The sequence below is a fragment of the Vanessa cardui genome, chromosome 30 (assembly GCF_905220365.1).
Source record: "Vanessa cardui chromosome 30, ilVanCard2.1, whole genome shotgun sequence".
NCBI lineage: Eukaryota > Metazoa > Arthropoda > Insecta > Lepidoptera > Nymphalidae > Vanessa > Vanessa cardui.
In genome coordinates this window covers 5,341,873-5,360,631 of record NC_061152.1, presented here as the reverse complement: position 1 = coordinate 5,360,631, position 18,759 = coordinate 5,341,873, and the positions used below count along the sequence as shown (strand labels likewise).

General features: G+C 35.2%; 2 protein-coding genes across 2 annotated transcripts in view; one reads left to right on the top strand and one right to left on the bottom strand.

Annotated features, from left to right (window-relative positions):
• Positions 1-15,437, bottom strand: part of LOC124542174 (GTP-binding protein 2-like) — a 29,658-nt gene extending 14,221 nt beyond the window's left edge. Inside the window, exons 1-10 of the mRNA XM_047120110.1 lie at positions 15,081-15,437; positions 9,484-9,607; positions 8,880-9,029; positions 7,946-8,375; positions 6,718-6,850; positions 5,975-6,187; positions 4,534-4,627; positions 2,378-2,493; positions 1,735-1,899; positions 511-672 (exon numbers count right to left, since the gene is read on the bottom strand). Coding sequence (XP_046976066.1) covers positions 511-672; positions 1,735-1,899; positions 2,378-2,493; positions 4,534-4,627; positions 5,975-6,187; positions 6,718-6,850; positions 7,946-8,375; positions 8,880-9,029; positions 9,484-9,601 — 1,581 coding nt within the window. The 5' untranslated portion in view covers positions 9,602-9,607; positions 15,081-15,437. The remainder of the gene's footprint in view (positions 1-510; positions 673-1,734; positions 1,900-2,377; positions 2,494-4,533; positions 4,628-5,974; positions 6,188-6,717; positions 6,851-7,945; positions 8,376-8,879; positions 9,030-9,483; positions 9,608-15,080) is intronic.
• Positions 15,438-15,794: 357 nt separating this feature from the next.
• On the top strand, positions 15,795-17,596 carry LOC124542221 (ribonuclease H2 subunit C). Its single transcript, XM_047120168.1, has 4 exons — positions 15,795-16,033; positions 16,302-16,429; positions 16,695-16,799; positions 17,272-17,596. The coding sequence occupies exons 1-4, from the start codon at positions 15,883-15,885 to the stop codon at positions 17,284-17,286; spliced, it is 399 nt and encodes a 132-aa protein (XP_046976124.1). The 5' UTR covers positions 15,795-15,882; the 3' UTR covers positions 17,287-17,596.
• The last annotated feature ends 1,163 nt before the right edge of the window (positions 17,597-18,759 follow it).

Here is an 18,759-nt window from a genome sequence, read left to right as displayed (position 1 = left end):
CAACTCACTGCATTCTTAATGCGAACAAACTATAGCGACCGGCTTCGCAAGCGTGCAATGCTATCAGCATTCACTAATTATACTACAGAAAATTTACGACACCACATTGTAGCATAAGCTCGTTCGTCAAAAAAACATAACCATAATTGCAACCAAGAAGTTTTTATACCAATAACTTTCTGTTTGGTTCCTTCATATTCAATTTTTATTGTTTTTTTTTTTCTTTTAAATTATATCTTTTATCTGTCACTGCTGTCAGTAATGACATTAGGAAGCACTTATTACCATTTCTTTTCTAAGTTTTTTTTTTCTCTTTTGTTTTTTCATTTTTTGTATCACATAGAATAAGTGTCGTTTTGTTCTGTTTTAATAACTATACATTTTGGGTCTGTAGTAGTGTAATTTATTCAGCCAATAAAGGTTATTATTATTATTATAAGTCCTAAGGTCTTCTAGACGTTGTAGACAGTCAGCCTACATATTTAATCTGTCATAAATAAGGCCACTGACCTTATTAGCGGGTTCTAACAACTGCGCCAGCCTCGCGACGACTGCATTGATGTTGTTGACGAGCTCGCACTTGTTGATGACGGCGAAGAAAGGCATGTCCAAGGCGAGTAGCAATCCGATGTGCTCTTCCGTGATGCGAGTGATACCCGCCGTTGCTGATATCTACGAATAAAATAAATATAATATAATATAAATATGAGACAACATCTATCAGAGCAGAGATGGCCCAGTGGTTAGAACGCGTGCATCTTAACCGATGATTGCGGGTTCAAACCCAGGCAAGCACCGCTGATTCATGTGCTTAATTTGTCTTTATAATTCATCTCATGCTCGGCGGTGAAGGAAAACATCGTGAGGAAACCTGCATGTGACAAATTTCATAGAAATTCTGCCACATGTGTATTCCACCAACCCGCATTGGAACAGCGTGGTGGAATATGTTCCAAACCTTCTCCTTAAAAGGAGAGGAGACCTTTAGCCCAGCAGTGGGAATTTACAGACTGTTGTTGTTGTTGTATGAGACAACATCACATACATTACTCTGATCCCAATGTAAGTAGCTGAAGCACTTGTGTTGTGGAAATCAGAAGTAACAACCACAAACACCCAGACCCAAGACAACATAGAAAACTAATGGTAATCTACATCGACTCGACCGGGAATCGAACCCGGGACCTCAGAGTGGTGTACCCATGAAAACCGGTGTACTCACCACTCGGCCACAGAGGTAGTCTTCATGTCACACTACACAACAGTTAATGGGTAATAAAGAAACAAAAAAAACAACAAATGGTGCGCAAAGGCGGTCTCATCGCTTATAGCGATTTCTCACAGATAATGATTACAATTTAAGTATACTTATATTACAGTATAATAATAAACTACATACTCCAAAACTACTGAGCGGATTTTCATAAGGCTTTCACTAATAGACAGAGGTAATTATAAGGAAGATTAGGTATATAATTTATTTGGGTTTTTGTGTAAATAAGTTGAATTAGAACGACAATTGTTAAGCATTTCGGAAAAATCAACTATAGACTATTTGACTGGTTTTTAAAATCCATTTTATATTATTTAGTAGAAGTTAAGGAACCCATTAAAAGTTATGTTTTTTATTTCTAGAACATATTAGCCGAAAAATATCATATTAGGCAATTTGACAATGCGAAAAATAAATTGTGAATTATTGTAATCAGTGTATATTATGAGTTTATTGCTCACAACGAGCATGGCGTAGTGTGGAGAATAGCCCGTGAGGCCGTGCAGCGTGGTGCGTTGGTACTTGCTGTGGCCCGCGAGGTCGAGGAACGAAACCAGTTTGGCGCTCCTCTCCCCAATACGCTCCGCAGTCATCAGCTCGGAACAGCCATAGTTGACGACGTTACCCTGGGTTTATTAATACTAGATACTAATAGATGTTTGTATCATAATACAGATAATGATTATAATAATGATGATGATTCACTTGTTGGTAGGGCTTTGTGCAAGCCCGTCTGGGTAGGTACCACCCACTCGTCAGTTATATTACCGCCAAATAACAGTACTCAGTATTGTTGTGTTCCGGTTTGAAGGGTGAGTGAGCCAGTGTAACTACAGGCACAAGGGACATATCATCTTAGTTCCCAAGGTTGGTGGTACATTGACGATGTAGGAATAGTTAATATTTCTTACAGCGTCATTGTCTATGGGTGATGGTGACCACTTACTATCAGGTGGCACATATGCACGTCCGCCAACCTATACCATAAAAAAAATGATGATTTACATGGCGCTCCAGTTGGCATTTTACCAATATCTTCAATAATCATCCCCATACTTCAACCAATACACACAAAACCTGCTAAAAAAAATATTTCTCACTCACCTGAGCATCGAACCCGAGTATCTCGTGGCTGAGGGAAGACGTCCTCCCGCTCTTCACTTCGTGGAGATGTCTGAACATGTTCAAACGAGCGCTCCCCCTGCCATTATCAAGTTCACCTGAAAAATAGTACACATACTATGTTTAATGGAAGGATTAAATATAAACCTCAGATTGATGTATAGTAAGACACAAATTAGATGTAGCATCGGAAAATGCAATGGAATGAAATTAAAACCGATTGCTGCCGATTTACACGACCAATAGAAATAGCTCCCTATCGCGCCATTCGACGCTATTTGTCGCTCTAGATTCACACGTCACAGAAAGCAAGTGAATGTAAATCGACGTGTCAAATTGACGAATATATTAGGTCATATGATATTACAAGTTATTAAGTTTGTACAAAGATCATATTCGCATGAGAAATAAATATTGATAATTTGGTATGGCGTACTCAATTCGGATGTGATCGGTTTTACGAATTTTTCCGATGCGACATCTAAGTTGTGTCGAACTATACTCTATTCACATTAGCGATCGGTACATGTACATCAATTAGTACGTATTGAGACAGTATATTTACAACAATATTATGTATATTTACAGTAACATTGATCACTTTGATAAAATCAGTGATGATCATTGTATGTGCACTAGGAGTAAGGATAAGCTTATAACGCAAAGTTTCCGACTCCGCAAAGTCAATAAATCCTTCTTGGGGCAAGGTATCCGATTCTATAACAAAATTCCGCAGACATTTTTAACTTTGCCGTTTAGTAAATTCAAATCGTTTGTAAAAAAATACATTGGTAGAAAAGGCATATTATTCGATACAACAAAAGCGCGGAGTTATTACCTGTTGACTTCCAAGAAGGATATATTAATTTAAATAGTTGTATTAAATAACGTGACTATTAAGACATATTAATATGTCATAGCTTTGTAGCTATGAATTATTATAAATAATACTATTTATAAATAATACGATACTATTCCGCCTAAATTATTTCCTTTGTGGTAAGACTTTTTGCAACAACATCGGAGTAGGTACTTACCTTCAAACAGCAATAATATTTAGTTTATTGCATGTTTATTAACCAAGAAAGATAAGAACTTAAATCTTAGGAGTGAATTGTCAACGGATATTTCTGACAAGTAAAATCTTAATTGTCTAACATGGAATATATAGCAAAGACTTTTAGTTATACAGCCTAATAATAAAATAATAATGTATGTATAAGTTAATAATTACTATAGATTCAAACATGATAGTCTATATTATTATTATAAATCCCAAAGTCATTCTATCCGTCTGTAGCTCTTCCATGACCAAACCGTTGAACCAAATGATGAAATTTGGTATGAAGCAAACAGACTCCAAGAAAGGACATAGGCTCCTTTGTTTGGTAATTTGTTAGGCAAAAAAAGCCTATGTAGGTCAAGCTTGCTTTACAAATTACATGGAATTCGGCTTAGTGAATTGACCTTGAAAGAGCAACAGACCACTTTAGCATGTGATACTTAGCGCCATTACTTTGGCTAAAACAACCAACATCCTAAAACGCAAGCAGAGTCGCGGGCGACTACTATAATAAATGATAATAAACGATATAGTAGCGGCACGCTATGATGGCCGTTTTAACGTTTGCCCGCTCATGAAGTTTCGTATTTAATTGTCAATAGTGACGTGCAGTTTGTCATAAAATTTATCGAATGTGAAAATGTGTCTAAACTACAAATGTTAGGATACCGTGAAGATAACTTTTTAACGATTATGAAATAAATGTGAAAATAGATAATATTTTAGAAAATGTATTTATAATTAATGTGAGTGACGATAGCAGTGAGAGTGAAAGCAGCAGTATGGACGACTCCGATTAAATATAGCCACTAGTGTTTTTGGTTTCTTTTTTGTATCAATTTATTTCTTGTATGTAATGTGTTTATAAAGTTATTCATTCTAATTCCAATTTTTGATTTAAATTGATTTCGTTCGAATATTACTTAAACTTATTTTATACTTTGCAACAAAAACTTGAATGAAATGACTTGCGAAAAACAAAGATTTTAATATTATATCGATAATAAATTTTCATTTCACATCACTTTTTTAATGTGTCAAAACGGCCATCGTATCTTGCCGCTAGTATAAGTACCTTGAGTTAAAACGCCAATGAGTGTCGACTTGCCGGCTTCGTTCGCTCCCATAACCGCGACCCGTAGCTCGACGCTTTGCTGCGTGTCCGCTAACTGGGAAACAATTGAAGTTTTATCATTATTAAACTTTTGTCCCCTCTTATCACTTTTTTTGGCAACCGTACTGCTAGTCTTCCCGAACCATCGGTATCAGAGCGGCAAACTTATATTGTGTAAACTGTACCTATACACATAATAAAATTGGAGTGTCTGTTTGTAATATTAAAACAACCGCTTTCTATTAAATACATAATATGTATTCATACACGGTACATATACCAAGTTTTTGTCCATCTATATGTCTATTCAAAGTAATCCCTGAAGAAGCTGATCCGATTCTGACGGTACTTTTACTGGCAGATATCTGATTTAGTAGCTAACATAGGCTACAATTAGGAGTCGAGATGGCCCAGTGGTTAGAACGCGAGCATCTTAACCGATGATTGCGGGTTCAAACCCAGGCAAGCACCGCTGATTCATGTGCTTAATGCAAATGAAGGAAAACATCGTGAGGAAATCTGCATGTGACAAATTCTGCCACATGTGTATTCCACCAACCCGCATTGGGTCAACGCGGTGGAAAGAGAGAGGAGAGGAGGCCTTTAGCCTAGCAGTGGGAATTTACAGGCTGTTGTTGCTTGTTGTTGCCTGAAACGGCTGGACCGATTCTGACGGTACTTTCACTGGTAGATATTTGATTTAGTAGCTGACATAGGCTACAAAAACAGCGTCACAGTAGCATGCGTAAGCGATCCCGTGGCGCCCGCCGAAAGACGGAGAGGGTACCGCTGGTTTTTTAGTGGGTAAACCCGGTGGGCCTGGGCGCACTCGGCGTCCAGGAAACCGGGGAGTCCCACACACCCCCCCACTTTCCATTTCATGGGGGAAGCGTGTAAAGCGTTTTTCCAGCGTAAAAAAAGGCTACAAAAACGACTTCTGTTAAATTTAAACACCCTTCAAGTCACGGGAACAGGTATACAATATGGCCGGTCTCACCTTGCGGATGTAGACCTCGGCGACGGCGCGCGCGTTATGTTAAATTCAAACGCTCTAGCAGTTGCGGGATCAGGTAGTATACAATATGGCCTGTTGTTATAGGCTACAAAAACGGACGACGCATGCATTTATGGTATGGGTAGACTAATATTATAATTTATAAATATGAGACAACATCACACACATTACTCTGATTCCAAAGTAAGTAGCTGAAGCACTTGTGATATGGAAAATCAGAAGTAACGACGGTACTACAAACACCCAGACCCAAGACAACTTAGAAAACTAATGGTAATCTACATCGACTCGGCCGGGAATCGAACCCGGGACCTCAGAGTGGCGTACCCATGAAAACCGGCGTACGCACCGCTCTACCACGGAGGTCGTCGTCGTAGACGGTCTCACCTTGCGGATGTAGACCTCGGCGACGGCGCGAGAGGGCGCCACGCGACGGGCACGCGCGGACACGAGCACGGCGCCCAGCGCGCGGGCCATCTCCCGCAGTGCGCGGAGTGACGCGCGTAGCGGGCCCGCTCGCAATCCGCGCAGCGCTCCGCAGTCGCGCACGCCCACAACGTACACCGCCGCGCCGCCGCCCGAGCGCAGACGCCACTTCAGCTGCGGGCATAGCGGACGACATACTAATGAGACTGTTACTGATCGATGTCGATTGATTAAGCTGGTTAATTAGTTTCTTTTCTAACAAGCAACCCGCTCTGGCTTTGCACGGGTACAATATTGAAACTAAATATGCTATAATACAAATTTTGTTTATTATCGCATCACATATGAAACTTCTAAAATTGTCAGTGTTTCTTTACTATATTGTCCGTGCATTGTATACAAAAACCTCTCTCTCGAATCGCTCTATTTAATAATAAAAACCCCATCAAAATCCGTTGCGTAATTTTGAATATCTAAGCATACATATGGACAGACCATATACATAAATATACCATATACCAGATACCATCTAACGGTGGCAGGGAGTTAGTTGGGTAGTTGAGAGATCCACGGAATAGTAAGAACTTTACTTCATTTAGACTAAAATGAGGTAAAATTCGTACATAGTTACCCCTCCCATTTCCCAGCTACCCACTCCCAAATTCCCTTCCTTAAAGTTGAAATTTCACCTTCCACCTTCTCACCTGCGTCACTAGATGCTGGAAGCGCCTTTCGCACGGCGATACAAGTTGCAGTTTGTACTCGACGTTGCCGAATCGAGGCTCCGGCGGCAGGCTCCCGTAGCACTCGTCGCCAGAGTCATCAGCATCGGATGTTCTGAAGGCGAAAGGGCATATCGTTAGTTGTCCGTCAAATGATTTACATCAAAATAACTTTGCGATTGGAAGTTAGACTAGTCGGTAGAAAACACATTCTTAGCATTTATGATCTCCTGGTACGGTCAGAGTAATAAAACGTACGTCAGTTTTCAAATTCATTCCTTTATCAAGTCTTAAACTCTTAGTACCTTTTGAATCTACACATCAAATCACTGCGACGCAATATGTCATTCTCGATCGGTAAAGCAGATTATCGCTCGCACTGAGCACACGAAAATAGATCTTAAGGTGACGAACCTTTTCTTACCCCGACTGTACATGAATACTGCAATTGTTGTTCTAAAGAGATCTAGAAAGTCGAGTCAGTCAATCCAATATCTGGATGACTTTTCCAGCTTATCACAGTATTTATACGTATTTCATACAAATTAAAGTGCGCTCAATTTTAAAGACGAAAAATTTTACCAAAAAGTTCTTACCAAAAATTTAATTACAGTTATCAGTAACAGTAACAACCTGTAAATTCCTCACTGCTGGGCTAAGGCCTCCTTCCTATTAAGGAGAGGGTTTGGAACATATTCCACCACACTGCTCCAATGGGTTGGTGGAATACACAAGTGGGAGAATTTCGATGAAATTAGACACATGCGAAATTATCGGTTAAGATGCACGCGTTCTAATTACTGGGCATCAAAACAACAACAACAGCCTGTAAATTCCCACTGCTGGGCTAAAGGCCTCCTCTCCCTTTGAGGAGAAGGTTTTGGAACATTTTCCACCACGCTGTTCCAATGCGGGTTGGTGGAATATACATGTGGCAGAATTTCTATGAAATTTGTCACATGCAGGTTTCCTCACAATGTTTTCCTTTACCGCTGAGCACGAGATGAATTATAAAGACAATTTAAGCACATGAATCAGCGGTGCTTGCCTGGGTTTGAACCCGTAATCATCGGTTAAGATGCATGCGTTCTAACCACTGGGCCATCTCGACTCCCAAATTTTTTTTTAATTTAATTTTCATGAAAAGGAACATTTTTTTTTAATTATAATTTTTTTTATTTTTTATTTTTAAATTAAAAACCTGACTCACGTATCATCACAGAAATCCTCCATATCATCAGAGCTGTAGAAGAAGTCACTCTCCAGATCCTCAGAATTGAAGTCACCAGCCAGATACATGTCGTCTTTGATCCTTACTTTCTCCAGCTTGTCGATCACGTTGTAGACACGATCGGCAAACTTCGCTCCACTCCTGGTCGCATCCTCATCATCATTGAACGGTTTTCTCTTATTCTTCTTAAAATCGTCTTCCGATTTCAGATCGTTGACGTTTTTGCCAATCTTCTCATCACAGATCTTCGGTATTGACGACTGATTGTTCAAGGTCTCCGGTGGCTCCGACGGACCGGTCTGCCACGCTGGGCTCGGAACATCTTTCGCTGGCGATATTTTATTCTTCTTGCGTCTGTTCTTGCGGCCCGAGTTTCTTCTGCGTGGCTTCTTCTCGTCTTCTTTTGTATCTGGAAATTATGTTACATTGATGATGAAGAAATAAATTGCCAGTAATATTTTTGGACATGAACTTTCTCATTTTCCTCTTTGGGTACTGTTTTCAGTACCCAAAGAGGGGACTCACGCCCACCTATTTTGTTGCATTTATCCTTAAAACCATACAATTTATCAACAACTGACTAAATTCGTGACATCACATGCTTAAAAAACAGTCCCATAAATCTTTGAAAATCATCACGGAGCTTGCAGAAACAGACTTTGAAGCTTGACCTTATTATTAATTATATATAATTCTAAAATAAAAGTAAGTTATTCCTTATTACATCACTACTATCTGCCGGTGAAAGTCCCGTCAAAATTGTTTCCGCCGTTCTAGAGAATAGTCGGAACAAACAAACAAACAGAGAAGCAGACAGATTTTTTTTTAAATGCAAATGGATTTAGTGAAAAGCGGCTATTTTAATATTACAAACAGACACTCCAATTTTTTTATATGTATAGATCAGACCAACCTTCATCCCTCCTATTCACTTCTATGTAGTTCTCAATGTAGCTGTAGTCCTTAACTAATATCTCCGTGCTGAGATCCGGTTCACACAAGAACGAGGATTCTTCTGGTAGAGTTTCATTCTTCCCCTGGGAACGGCGACCTCTCCGTCTCCCTGTTCGAAAGAGAACTTCAATAGAATCATACTAAGGTAGCAACAATTCGAGATGGCTCAGTGGTTAAAATAGGTGCATCTTAATTTGCGGGTTCAAGACCAGGCAAGCATTACTGAATACCCATGTGCTTAATTTGTGTTTACAATTCATCTCGTGCTCGGCGGTGAAGGAAAACATCGTGAGGAAACCTGCATGTGTTTAATTTCATCGAAATTCTGCCACATGTGCATTCCACGAACCCGCATTGTGCAGCGTGGTGGAATACATTCCAAACCCTCCTTAATGGGAGAGATTATTTTTATTGCTCTAATTAAATTTCGATAAGATTCGACGGTGAATTTCTTTAAAAAATCAAATTATAATATTAAAAACTTTTTTTTCTATGGTAACATTGAACTTTGAACTTAAGGTGAGGTTAGACAAGGTTTTAAGAAATTAGTGAAATAGTCGTACCTTTGGGTGCGTCTGGGTTCTTCCTTACATTTTCTTGATCGTTTTTATGTCTTTTCTTGTTATTCTGTTTGTTCGTATTGCCATCTGACGGATCGAAGAGGCTGAAGAACGAATCCATGTTTGTCTGTTAATTAAAATAAATACTTTCAATAAACAAATAAATTTTAGAGCGGCCTTATGAGACAATCTCCAATTAATTTTAAATAGAAAAATGTCGTGAGACACCTCCTTGGACACTATTTAGAAATAATAACCAAAAAATAATATCCGCAACGTTTCGGAATAATTAATTGAAAAGAAATAGAAATCTTATTAAAATTTTTCGAATGAAAGCAATAACACATAATAGTATAATGTAGAAAGAGACAGGAATAGAAAGGAAAGAGAGGGAAATATGGGCACATAACGCGTTTTCAACCGACTTCAAAAAGGAGGAGGTTATCAATTCGTCTGTATTTTTTTTTTTTTTTTTTTTTTTTTATGTTTGTTACCTCATAACTTTTTACTGGGTGGACCGATTTTGATAATTTTTTTTTTGTTTGAAAGGTAGTGCTTCCCGTGGGGTCCCATTTTTTTTTAATTTTTTTCCGATGATGGTATCCGTATGAAAACGACATAAGTCTTAAATTTGCATTATGTATATGCGCGACAAATAGGTGAATAACTCAAAATCACGTTAACCAATTTCGATGATTCTTTTTTTATTATAAAGGATATACTTTAAGGGTAGTTTGGTGAAAGTTTGGTAAGGTTCTGAGCACAGGATCCATGACAAATTAAGGGAACGGGAGGGAACGGAACAATTCTGAGGAGCACGTTAGCAATACTCGGTCGAATCTTTTATTTATGGGTTACTTGGATATTTGAATCACCTTCCGGAACGTGGTTATGTTCATGTAATTGTCATAATCGAATATTATAATCAACTAGCGACCCGCCCCGACTTCTCACGGGTGCAATACTGATACTAAATGTACTAAAGAATTTGTTTATTTACGACATCACATTGCAAACTTCTAAAATTGTCAGTGTTTCTTTACTATATTGTTCATTTATTATATACACAAACCTTCCCCTTGAATTACACTATCTATTAAAAAAAAACGCATCAAAATCCGTTGCGTAGTTTTAAAGATATAGGGACAAAGAAAGCGACTTTGTTTTATACTATGTATTGACGGAACTCCTAAACGGCTTACAGTTAGGGTGCGATTTGGGGCAGAATTTCTTTCTGTCTTTCATTAAATTTTGTGTATATGATGTGATGTCATATGATGTATGACATAGCATACGAATAGCTCTTTTGCAAAGTTATTTTACTGAGGTCGATTACAGCTCATTGAAGGGTGGTACCTTGTAGTTTATGCCGCATGACGTATTCAAGCCGCATTTTCGAAAGTCTATTTTTGCTTTATTCGAAAGTTTCTTTTGAAATTGTTCCTGAAGTAGTTTCTGATTCATATAAACGGCACGCTTAATATATCCATATTAAGAAAAAAATGTTAGTGTACATCAGCCTCACTTAAAATCAAAAAATAAATAAAATTTTAACAAAAAGAAAAACCGACTTCAAACAAAACAGTATTTTAAAACAAATTAAAATGCACTAAAAAGTAATAAAAATAATTGCATATTTAAGATATTTTTGAGAGTCCTCCTAGGTAAAATGAAATGAAAAATATTAGACTACTTAAAAGTCGATTTACGATTATATAATGTAGTTATAATTATTGCTATACTTGGAGTCGGTGTCAGCCAACCCTATACTATACCTATCAAAAAACAATACGAGAATACTTTAAGAAATGTTTCTTACAAATTACCTTTTATACGATATTATACTAGGTCAATCAAGAGGCTCGTATCGCTTCTTTCTTTTGATTGTTGAAGCGTGTGCCTGTGGCTGACACCGGCTCCAAATATAACAATAACTATAACTACGTTATATAATCGTAAATCGACTTTTAAGTAGTCTAATATTTTTCATTTCATTTTACCTAGGAGGACTCTCAAAAATATCTTAAATATGCAATTATTTTTATTACTTTTTAGTGCATTTTAATTTGTTTTAAAATACTGTTTTGTTTGAAGTCGGTTTTTCTTTTTGTTAAAATTTTATTTATTACGTGTCGATTTCTGATATTTCGATATTACTGTAAGCCGCGTTTCAAAACGAAAGGTATGCCCAATGCTAGGCGCAGGAAAAGAGAAAAATGATTATTTTGACATTGAAATGACGCGATGTTATTGGTCGAGGTCTTAATTAAATAATAAGTCGCACCTATTTGAATGTAATAAATATAATGAGGCTCAGTCTGATAAAACCTTGCCATTACTACGATAAAAAAAAAACAAAATTGTCGAAGTCTGCGTAGGGTATTAATTTGACATCCTAGATAAAAATTTCGCGACCCATACCCTGTTCATTTGTCCTAAACTTCTTCGCCCCATCTACGACATCCCTTAAAGTCCCTTGCCCTATAAATGTTGAGTGTTTATTGACGTGTGTTTAGTCCACTTTTTTTTATAAATATTTGTGGTATATCTTAGGATATATAGAACTAACAATTACTTAATGAACCTTAATATTAGCCCTCAATGTTTGTGTTCTAGGTTAAGGACTAACAAGAAAATTGCTATGCTAGTCTTCAAAATCTAATTGAGTTTGTTTCCTCAACCAACCGATCTCTTTCGTGTATTATCCAACCTACATAACATTGGCGAAATAATCTGTGCCTTCGAGGAAAATTTAAAAAAGAAATCGCATGTCTTGACAATAATATGAACATAAATTTTAAAATTATGTGTTATAATGTATTTGTAACGCATATAAATATATTATTACACTCCTTATCTTTATAAGCTTCAACTATGATTTTTCACGCCTCCGTGAGCGCAATTCTTTACATAATACTTCCATATGTGTACATGTCACTGAACTTCTAATCGAATGGATCGATTTTGATGGCTTACATTGAAACTGGTAGGCGCTGCTTCGAGTCCCATGATTTATTTTGTGTAAATAAGAATAAACGGCTTGTTACTAAATATATAACTTGAAATAGAGGTCAATGACACGATGAAAGCAGAAAAAAAACTGGTTTTAATAAGACTTATTTTCATAAATGTATAATTAATCTGGTTAATTCTGGTATTAATTAGTGTAAATACCGAGCTTCGTGTCAGTTCGTCATAGTAGAAATAAGATTTAATTTAATTATTTATAATTATTTACAAAATGATTATATATAATTAAACTCTAAACCCGGGACTTCATGGGCGTTTGAGTTAAGCTTAATTTGTATGTATATTTCTAAAATAAGTACGAAGCCAAAGTTGCTCCTTATTGCATCAGCTATATGCCAGTGAAAATCCCGTAAAAATCGGTCCAACCGTTCTTGAGATTAAAGTAAAGTAACGGCCTGTAAATTTCCCACTGCTGGGATAAGGCCTCCTCTTCCACTAAAGTGAGAGTTTGGAACATATTCTACCACGCTGTTCCAATGCGGGTTGGTGGAATGCACATGTGGCAGAATTTCGATCGAATTAGACACATGCAGGTTTCCTTACGATGTTTTCCTTCAACGCCGAGCACGAGATGAATTATAAACACAAATTAAGCACATATATATAGTGGTGCTTGCCTGGATTTGAACCCGAAATCATCGGTTATGATGCATGCGTTCTAACCACTAGGCCAACTCAGCTCTTTCAGTTCCAGAGATTAACCGGAACAAACTCGGGTCTAAATATTTCGTGTTATTACGTTTGCAAACAAATATTACGAGTTATTAATTCTATTTTTGGAAAAAAAAAACTTATTAAATTGTTTTGGCACCATACCTTACATTTCTGGCATTGGTTTTGATTTTTTTTTAAATGGTATATTGCCAATTTCTGTATTTATTTTTGACGTTCCTAAAATGTTATTTTACGTAATATTATAGATGAGATATGCCTGCGACTTTTTGCGCGTTTGAATTTAATATAATAGTTGATATTGACGCCTAAGTTATACCTTATTACATCAGCTTTCTGCCAGTGGAATTCTTGTAAAAATCGGTCTAGCCGTTCCGGAGATTAGCAGTAAAAAACAGAGAGACAGACACACAAATATTGTAAAAAAGTATTATTTTGGTATGCATTGCATTCAGTAAAAAGCAGCCACCTCGTAAGTTGTCACCTTTGTCCAATAAACACAGTTTTTACACTGTCAACTACAACATATTTGATGCTATTCAAGGGTTATTCATGTAATTATCAAATAAAATCTATATAAAAACATAAATCTACAACTTTCCATTTGACTATGAAAAATTTTTGGTAGTAGGGATGAGTTTCATCCTGGGTATGTACCCTTAAGACTCATCACTCATTAGTTATTCTACCGCAAACAGCAATACATAATCTACAGTGTAACAACAGTAAGCCGGGGGAATAACTTCTAGCTTCTAAGGTTAGGGACGCATTGGTGACATAACCAATGGTAAATATTTCTAACAGCATCAATGTCTACGAGCAGTGGTCACCACTCACCATCAGTAAGTTTGACCGCATATTAAATTTTTTTTTTTAAGAAATGAACGGAAATGGAAAAATTTTTTATCAAAATAATCACAACAGATAACCTTTACGGCATTTAATATATTTTTTAATCACAACAGATTAAATAAGATAAAGTAAAAATTTTATCTTTCTGTATGTATACAATCAAATATGTTTATAAATATAATATTATAAGTAATGACTCAAATAGTAATGGTATAAATTTGTTTCTAATTTTGAAAAACTTTTTTTTTTTTCGGTTTGCTATTCGAGCATATAATATTCTGCCAAAAAAAAAAAAACTTTATGCATAATTATAACTTATTAAATTAATATAATATATTTGAAAGTTATTTATGTGTGTTAGCCCATCAATTATTGAAAGGTAATTTGGGAAACTGACATATAAATAGACCTGAACAGGGGCAGACTTACTTAGTTGCACTTATAAGTAATCAAGGCATTCAATTCCAAATTTAGCTATGAAATGACAAATGCATTTTTTATAGTGCTCATTAAGGTAACAACCTACCATATCATCGCCTAATTTGTATTTCACCATGAAGAAAATAAGATAAGAAAATTGTGCAATCATGAGAAGTTAATTAAAAAAGTTTATTTTATATAATATTATTTACACCATTATGAATAGTTATATAATCAATTATTCAGTCATTTTTAAGCTTTGTTTTTAATGTTGTTTATATTAAGTAAACAATGGAAGAAATGTGTTCAGCTTTCCAATAATTTAATTGCACATAATTATATAAAGAATGAAAATAAATTGAATTAAATGTCGTGAATCAATCATTATTTTGTATTATATTTGTGAAGAAACAAAGAAACTATATATGACTCAAGGTTATAAGGTTACAAAACGATAAACAGTTTCTTTTGTAAAAATGCATGAATAGAAACTGATTACGAATGTAATTAAAAAAAAAAACAATAAACAAAAAAGCACTTCAATTTTTTTTTTCTAATTAGAATCAAGACCAAGACCTTAAAAATGAATTTTAAAAATGTTCTTAAAATAGTTCCAACGTACTTACACTTAACAGCTGTTTTGATCTGGGTTCAAGGTCACATTAAACCTATTGCTCTCACCAACACGATTCAAGTGAATAAACAAATTGTACACAAGCCAAACCGCTGCCAAACTATTTACAATGACGTAACAAAAACAATAATATTTTCAACTGTACAAACAACAATGAAATAAGCACAATACTATGAGTATCGATTTTGTGACAGGAACTTCGGATAAATGTGTCTTTAACGCGCCCGGCTAAGAGTTAGCTGTTACAATTACACAATATAGAAATTGTTGTGCATATTATGAAATATCTTTGAAATCCCCACTTCGGCTGATGAAATATTTTGACATAATTATAACTTTCCGAATTTTGAATCGATAATATTTGCTATGGCAACTTGCTAACATTGCCATTTTTATTTATTTTTTAATATCATTTTATACTAAATTATATTTTTGAAATTAATTCAAAATATAATAAATAATTTTACTGTAGGTATATATGTGTTGCGGTAAATTTAATTAAAAATGTTGTTAGCTAACTAAGATATTAAAACGTATATCATACATAATTTGAGCATCTTAAAATTTAAACCGTAAAATTTATAAATAAAATTTATACTGCAAGAGGCCAAAATTGTAATTTCTCCCTATATTCTGGCATGGTAAATATTGTTAATTGTAAATTTATAACTGTGATGTCTATTCATTTGTGTTTATCTGTTGTCATTGTCACCGTTTAAAAACTTGCCGGGAGGCGGGAAACGACAACCATTAACATCATTGCAATTCGCTATATTTAATTTAATATTTTGAAAATGTCGATACAAGTTGAAAATAATTTAAACAAAAGTGAAAACCAACAAGTTTTCGAGCAACGCGTCCATTATATACCTTGTAAAATTGAAGAAGATGGCCCCGCTAATGTAAAGAAATATTTCGAGCCCTACGTAACGGAAAACGAAGAAGGTAAAAATATTCTATTTAATTAATAACTTTAAAAATATATGATTATAAATATATCTAATGACTTTAGATCATCTTTAGTGGATATGATAGAGTAGACTTGCGTATACTTTTAAATGAAATAAAATATACTAATCTGGGATCTTGCAAGAAATCATTACTATGGATTATGATGTAGGATCTCTTTAGAAATAAACAAACTTAACGATTTAATATTGCCACAACACATACATGTTACACAATTTAATGACAAGTTATAATATTATAACAGAATTATCAGCAACCTTTCGTGGTCACCATTTGGATGGTATTAAAATGAAATTACCAGATGGTTATAAAGCAGTCGTGCTTACCGAAGCAAAGAGACCGCTCTCCGAAGACGCTGAACGTAAATTTCAGGTATGAGTTATGATATTTAAGGAAACAGAATCGTATTACTTCACTTGATATCTGACTTTTGTGAAAAACTGATCCTAGTAGTCCATCATGAGGTAACATTATATTTGGAAGATATTTAAATGCTTATATACCTTAATGTATTTGATTTTTTTTAATTTTTTAGATTACGTAATTAAAACTAATTCTCTGCTTACCAATTGTGATAATTTATTTTGATGAACCATTAAATTTTTTGCTATGAACCAAATTTTTATTATAATTTTAGGTGGCTGGTGGATTTAAAGAATTATATTACTGGAATTGGGATAAGAAGCCGTCTAAAAATGATAATTTAGTAAGAGCTTTGGAATGGGTTGATATTGCTGAAGCTGTGAGTATAATATGTCTACTGATAGAGCGTCATAACATATCCAATCAATATCTTTAGATTAATAATTCTTATATTACCAATGTATATTGACGGTGATGACGACTCACAAGTGGCATACTTCGCTGTCTTCTCACCTTTTAAATAAAATTATATTCATGGGTTAACAGAGAGTCTACTACTATTGTGCCCTTAAAATTAATTTAAGCCTGCAATCTCGACTGTACCGTTCAATCTCCATCGTGTCTTCTCCATTGCACGTGACATTGGCGAAATTATCTGTGCCCTCTAGGCACAAACAAAGCCATAAAAAAGAAATTATATTCCAAATTTTCAAGATAATTCTCTTAAACCTTTCTCGATAGAAATATATCAATAAATTTGTCTATACATCAAGTTTTATAAAATTAGTTGCATTGTAAGTTTTTGTTCATATATTTGAGGTAGTTATTAAGCAATGTATTTTTATTTTCAGATACATGGAGACTGAAAATTATATAAATCTTGAAATAGGCAGGATACCTAGAGAATGTACCAAGAGATGGAGACTGCAAAAAAATTTAAATAACCTTATGGGTGGACCAGAATACACTATACCTACTATTATACTACTATACCTGATATTAAGTGGTCACCTCTACTTAAAATACATTACCACTGTTAGAGAAATTTACCATTCCTTACATCAAAGTGTTCTGTCCCATGTGTGTGTGTAGTTACACTGGCTCACTCAGCCTTAAAACCGGAACCCAACAATCTTGAATACTGGCTTGCACAAAGGCCTGCCACCAAGGAAACTTAAGGCAAAAAAAAAAAAAATTATCTTCTTTTATTGTTCATTTTATAAAATATTGGTGAAAATACTAACAATCCATTCAGTTTTTATGAGTATTTGAGTGAAATTTAAAAAAAAGCCATATTTCTAGTTAACTGCAGGCACAAGTGACATAACATCTTAATTCCTAAGGTTGCTGGCGCATGAGCAATGTAAGGAATGGTTAATGTTTCTTGCACGGCCTTTGTCTATGGGTGGTGGTGACTACATACCATCACATGGCCCAAATGCTCGTCCTCCAGCCAATATCCTAAAATTCTCGGTAAATGAATACAAACTTTCAATTTATATAAATTACTTTATTGACAAAAACTTAAAAATCAATACTAAGTGAAACTTTGTTATGTAATAAATTAGTTTTATATTTTTAGTTTCTTTACTGTATTTAAGTGGAGGCTATCAGCTATGTTATTAGTTAATCACCCTATTTTATGTGAATTCTTATATATATATTGTTTGGTATATCTCAATTTATACACATATATAAGACCAGACCTTTATGCAAGAATTATTATTGCACAAGTGTGTAACAAATTAATAAATTATTATTGGACAACATCACATACATTACTCTGATCAAAATGCAAATAGCAAAAGCACTTGTGGTATGGAAAATCAAAAGTAACGATTGTACCACAAATACCCAGACCCAAGACAACATAGAAAACGAATGAACTTTTTCTACATCGACTCGGAGTGGTGTATGCATGAAAAAAGGTGTACACACTAATCGACCACAGAGGTCGTCACGTGTCTGTGTATACACAGATGCACTGTTCTATTTCTATTCTAATTTAATGAGTCTGCATATTTGGCACAATCAAAAAGAATTCTGGTACAGAAACAACAGTTTTATGTGCACGACAGTACACACCGACTTCTCTGCGTTGGATGTTGGTGTACTACACTATTCAAAAGGGGAAAAACTAAATAAAAAACAATTGGCAGTCAAATTGACGCGATATTTTTGGTCAAGAACTTTATTCTCTATGGATTTGTGAACAAATGGCGTATCGAGGAAACTGTTACAGGAATTTTGTATGAAGAAAAGTAGAAATAAGTTGTCAAGTGTAACAATGTTGTATTATAAATAAACATATAATAATCATTGAAGGAGCTGAGATGGCA